This window comes from Buteo buteo, chromosome 2, assembly GCF_964188355.1.
Source record: "Buteo buteo chromosome 2, bButBut1.hap1.1, whole genome shotgun sequence".
Lineage (NCBI taxonomy): Eukaryota > Metazoa > Chordata > Aves > Accipitriformes > Accipitridae > Buteo > Buteo buteo.
In genome coordinates, this window is record NC_134172.1 from 41,536,326 (window position 1) to 41,542,325 (window position 6,000).

Here is a 6,000-nt window from a genome sequence, read left to right on the forward strand (position 1 = left end):
CAGACTGGTTACCCTGGAACTACCCGAGAGCTGGCTATTGAGTCAGCAGAGAAACCAGCAATTTTTCTTCTACTCATACATGATAAAGCCAATTTCACAACCTTCTAGATTTCTGGACTTATTTTGCTGAAACTGAGCCATCATATCATTGCACAAATCTTACATATTTAATCTGAACTCAGATTAGCTGCATTGCATTTTTTTTTCCCCTGCAACTAGCTTTATTCCTAAAGTGCCATTAAATCAGAAACGTCTGTCACCATGTCATGGTTTAACCCCAGCCAGCAACTAAGCACCACGCAGCCGCTCACTCACTCCCCCCCCATCCAGTGGGATGGGGGAGAAAATTGGGAAAAGAAGTAAAACTCATGGGTTGAGATAAGAACAGTTTAATAGAACAGAAAAGAAGAAACTAATAATGATAATGATAGCACTAATAAAATGACAACAGCAATAATAAAAGGATTGGAATGTACAAATGATGCGCAGCGCAATTGCTCACCACCTGCCAACTGACACCCCGCTAGTCCCCGAGTGGCGATTCCCCCCCCCACTTCCCAGTTCCTAAACTAGACATGACATCACACGGTATGGAATACCCTGTTGGCCAGTTTGGGTCAGGTGCCCTGGCTGTGTCCCCTCCCAACTTCTTGTGCCCCTCCAGCTTTCTCGCTGGCTGGGCATAAGAAGCTGAAAATTCCTTGACTTTAGTCTCAACACTACTGAGCAACAACTGAAAACATCAGTGTGTTATCAACATTCTTTGCATACCGAACTCAAAACACAGCACTGTAGCAGCTACTAGGAAGACAGTTAACTCTATCCCAGCTGAAACCAGGACACACCATAATACCAATGGCCACAGAGATGCTGACAGAAGATCAGTGATAAGTCTGTCTCAGTTCAGTTCTCATTTCATTCATTCAGCAATGCATTTACTGGAAAAAAGAGTATCTGCAGCTTGGCAATCTGAGCCTTGAAAGATACCTCATTCTGCCTGAAAGTATCCTTGACTTTATGAAGCACCAGAATAGAAGCAGCAATGAAATACCAAGCAAGGGAGTAGAGAAGCTGCCATATGCAGTGAGAGCCAGGCAGCTTCCCTGTGTTGCCAAAATGCAACTTTCATTTCTCAAGAAGCAAATTTTCTTCTTCACTTCTTTGGGTGTTCAGAAAGAGTCAAGGTAGGAAGACATCTGGGCAAAGTTTGAATTATAAAAGGGAATAAACCACAGAGAGAAAAAAATACCAACGTATTAGGCTTCTAATCAGAAAAAAAAAAAAAGGCTTATTTCAGGTTTATCCAGGAATAGTGATGACAGATAGGCATTCTACTAAAAAATTTAGCATTAAAAAAAATTTAAATGCTAGAATATATAATGGAAAAACAAAGAAACCTGTTTAGCCAATACCATTTAAACAAAACAATAATCACCATCTTCATCTTACATTACATAGAGCTTTTCATCATCTTTATGGAAAGGTTTAAATACTATCAACTCCATTGCTACTTAACTGCATGGAACAAAGTATTCAAACTGCACAAAAGTTTAATATCGCTAGTTAAGAAAAATACTTTTTATACTGAAAGTGTCAAAATAATTTGAAAATGCAAATTACAACTACTAAAACTCATATTGGTCAGGGTATCAGAAAGTGTTATTATTAAAGTCCATATGTTAAAACAATTAAAAAAATCTGGGTTTTTAACCTCTGTTTTGAGAGGTATTCTTTCTTTATAACAGAGTCTGCTAAAATGTACCAGCGCATTGCTTTTGACCAGCCTGAGAAGCACCTCTTGCTAATTCAAGCTAAATCTGTATAAATCCCAGTTTCTATATCAGGAAACATTGCAGTATCTTCTTCAAGTCCTAGAAACTGTTAAGGCAGCATTTCAAGTATATTTGGGATCTCACAGATCATTTTAAAGCTGTCTGCCTAGCACAGCAGGAACCATTTGTACAACTAGCTGTATTGCCTAGCAATAATCACTGAAGTCCGGAAAAGAGAATAGCCTTACCAGCATGCAAGGAATTAGTCCTTTCGCTGAGGAGGAAACTGTCCTGCTTTCAATTTCTATTTCACAGACTTAAAATTTCTTTTGCTTTTAATCTCTGGTTTTTTGCACTTTCTGGACCACTGTGAAGTTGTTAACATTACTGATGATAAAATTGTTCCCTGTTACACCTGCTTATTTGCATCTGCTCAAGAATCTCTGCAGGGTGTAAAAAGGATAGCATAAAGAGTATAGTATTGATAGTAACAGTAACTATGTCATTATATAAGGATAATAACACAGAGATAGATGGTAATTAATAGTAGTACAGATATTGGAGGTTTAATCTGGTAAGATTAACAGTTTGAAAAATCCAGAAAAGGTTTTAAATGATCCAGAAAATTATATATTTGCTTTGCCTGTGTGTTGAGCAGTATTGGTCCAGATAGATCTCATTAACTGGTGGTCAATTTCTGATGAGGTCTGGATCATACTACTATCATACTACTGGAAACTATTAAAGCATACATCAAAGGCTGGTTTATCAGGTCAGTTGCTATGGCTGTGCGAGAGCAAGCTTATGAGGAGACAGCACTTTAAGAGCTAGCTGATATATCAAAAATAGTATCTGGGCACTAGAGCAAGTTGTAATTAACAGAAATTCAGGACTGCCACATGTACGGATGCTGGGATTGATTTTTGCTGTATTGTCTTAATGAATTGGCAAAAGAAACATGTTAAAGAATAATTAAACTTTTAAAAAACCTTTAAGAAATCAGAAATGGAAGAGAAAAACATAGACCAAACCAAACAAGATATTTTAAAGTTGCAGGTATTTTCACACAGCATTCATAGTTTGGGTAAGGTGCATACTCACAAGGTAGTATCAATCTTCCTACCTGCATAACTGCAGAAAGCCCTGTAAAATGGATGCAAATTGGGAAATTAGGCACAGAAAATAAAGTTGCTTTATCTGCTAGAAGTAGGGGCCAGTGCTGATCCTAAAAAGAACTGTGACCACTGAATCTAGGTAGCCATGGGTTTAGTTGTCCTTCTCCCCACTTTCTTCCCAAAGAAGCTTTTGGAGGTTTTGCAGTGCCATCTCCCAGTTCCCAATGGAGCACAGAAGTTCTTGCATGGTTGATTTGACCAGAAATCTCAGTGAGTTTCCTTACAGTCTGACAGTACAAGAACCTTCTCTGGCTGCTCTGACCCCACAGGAAGCCTGTTCACAAATCACTCTCCTAACAAATTTTAATCCCTGACATTAACTGAAGTTCAAATGAGATACCAGGCAAAACCTTAATCTCAGCTGGCAGAAGGAGATCTCATGGTTATTTTCTATCTAGCATGACTTAATTAGGTAACAAGGCAGAAAGAAAGAGAGGTGGAGAGAGAGACAGAGACAGATCCTATAATGTGTCACTCAAGTGTCTTCTCCCTTTAAGCATTTTCCCTCCAGGAGTAGTGTGATCATTACAATACTATTAAACAATATGATGGGTTTGAACTTTTAGCTCGGAGAGAAATGAATAGATGTATAGGAGCTGTATTGGAGCTTCCTACTGTCCTTCTAACTTGGAATTTCTTTATAATTATTGTGCCTGTAGTAATGCAGTCACACTCAGCCTGAAATGTCTTTTCGGCAGATTTCTTTGGAACTATCTTGTCAGAAAAGTGAAAATTCTATTTCTATTTCTGAGTACATGAAAATTAATCTGTGCAGGACACCTAATTGGTGGTGTCTTTACTTCGGGTCAAAGAAAGGCCTCCTGGATTAGCTTTTTTTCTTTCTGACAGGTGTCTTATCCTTCTGAAGATAAACATGCAGTCAGGTCTTTGTTTCAACAGAGTATTTTCACTAGCGTCAGTATGAGAAACTCTATTTTTAACAGTAATGACAGTGGTTTGATCTAAAATGAATTGATTAGCTCCATGGAGGCAAAGTTCATTTCTACCTCTTGATAAGTTCATTTCTCTTTATTAAAAATAATTGACCGATTTTAACTTCCTACAAACTTTTCCTTAAGAAGGAAAAAGGAAAAACAAACACATTTGAAATGGTGAGTGGGTCACTTTTGTGTTTAAGCTTTTAATTTCCAAAAATGACCTTATAATGTCCTAACGGATGTCGCCATTAATGTTCATATATCAATTTACTTTAAAACACAAATTCAGAACTTGTCAATCTGATCCCCACCCAAATCAGCAGTTTTGGGGAGGTTAAAGACTTCATGTAATTCATGTAATTAATTGGACGCTATCAGTGGTTTCAGCATTACAAAAAAAAAAAGGTCTAATAGCAAATATGATTCTTCCTTTTGCACACACAGCAGAGTAATCTGTTACGGATTACTATCTCTCTCAGTGTTATATGCAATACCTTTCAAGCATAAACATAACTACATGGAAGCAAACTATTTCACAGGCTTTCATATTGTTTAAATGTTTAGAGGTAGCTAGTGGGTTTTAGAGTTTCCAGTTTCTTTTCTTCTTTTTTTTTTGTTTTTAGTAGTAGTCCACCAGATTTTCATATAACTACTACTTGCATCTGACAACTTCGGGTATGGGTTTCTTTTATTTTACTATGAAGACAGCAGTATATTTCACATGTGTATTTCTGAACAAGATTTCACAAGACCTCATTTTTATACCATTCATCAGTATAAAATTGGTTAATAAAAAAGGTTTACACATTAAAGTATTTAATGATCAATCAAGAAGTTATTGATGTCATATTGCCACTGGAAATCATCTCAGTTCTGACCCTAAGGCCATTCTTTATATATAGAGTATCATTTAAAATCAGGTGAATTATGCCTACCATGTTTCCATCATACGTTTTTATTGGGTTGCTTTAATTGTTTTGGCATGCCACAGGAAGTGTAACACATAGCTGTGGTAAGGCAGATGGATGGACTATTTCCCACACATATATCAGTAGAGTATATTTCTTTAAAGCAAAGACACTATGCCACAGATCAAAGCTGATATTGTTAGAAGGAAAAAAGGTTTGTATGTGTGTATTTCAGGCACGATTGCATAAATAAATACTGTGATATCTTGCCCTGCCATAATAGGTGACAACTTTAACTCAAGAAGTCTCACAATTAAGTAAGGATATGAAAAACGTCATGCACCTTCTGGAGAACCTGCTCACATCCCAGAAGCCTCCTGGGTTCTGTGCTGTGCACGGCATATCTCGAAGTCCTACCCTGGAAAGTCTGCAGTCTCAAATGGCTTGCACTACCCATCAACCTTGCACGCACATGCAAGCTGGAAACTTTATTTGCACCAAAGCACAACTTTGCCGCAGCAACACGTTACGTGACATTTGGAACACAGATCTGTCCTCCATAGGCAGCAGTCCCCAAAGAACTGAACCCAATCTGCAAAATTCTATGGAGGGTGAATTTTACTATACACCGGGCCTTCACAATTCCCCCTCCCAGTATCAGGTAATTCAGAAAGACAATTTACAATTTTTAAGATGCACCTCTCCCCATTCAGACACTACCTTGACTCCTCTTCAGTCTATTTCAGCAACTCTTTCTTCTTCAGTATGCTCTTCATCAGAGACATCGTTACACCTCGTGCTCCCCAGCAGATCTGAGGAAGGTAGCTTTAGCCAAGGAGCAATCAGCTCGCTAAGCCTTGAGAACCTGCCGGGATCGTGGGACCTGGAAGGAACAGCTGGAGTAGTTTCTGCACAGACCCCAGATTTCCCAATAGACATTGCGACAAGCACAAGGGATGTTAAAGATAAAGATTACCAAGCCATAGACGTATAATGAGAAACAGTGTAGTGGTACTCGAAGCATGTTCCACAGCTGCCAGTTTTAAATTTAGAGAGTACTGCATGACTGCTTTATTTGACCTTTTCTCTGGCGATCATGGAGACTTACAAACATGAAAATTCAGATTTATAGAAAGTAAGAAAAGGTATTGCCAGTTCATACTATAGGAAAAAAAAAATAATTCTAGATTCTAGAAGCATGTTGAAA

At 38.0% G+C, this 6,000-nt stretch overlaps 1 protein-coding gene across 1 annotated transcript in view; it reads left to right on the plus strand.

Annotated features, from left to right (window-relative positions):
• KCNH8 (potassium voltage-gated channel subfamily H member 8) overlaps nt 1-5,787 on the plus strand; it is a 204,773-nt gene extending 198,986 nt beyond the window's left edge. Inside the window, exon 16 of the mRNA XM_075052038.1 lies at nt 5,077-5,787. Within this exon, the coding sequence (XP_074908139.1) occupies nt 5,077-5,787 (711 nt within the window). The remainder of the gene's footprint in view (nt 1-5,076) is intronic.
• The last annotated feature ends 213 nt before the right edge of the window (nt 5,788-6,000 follow it).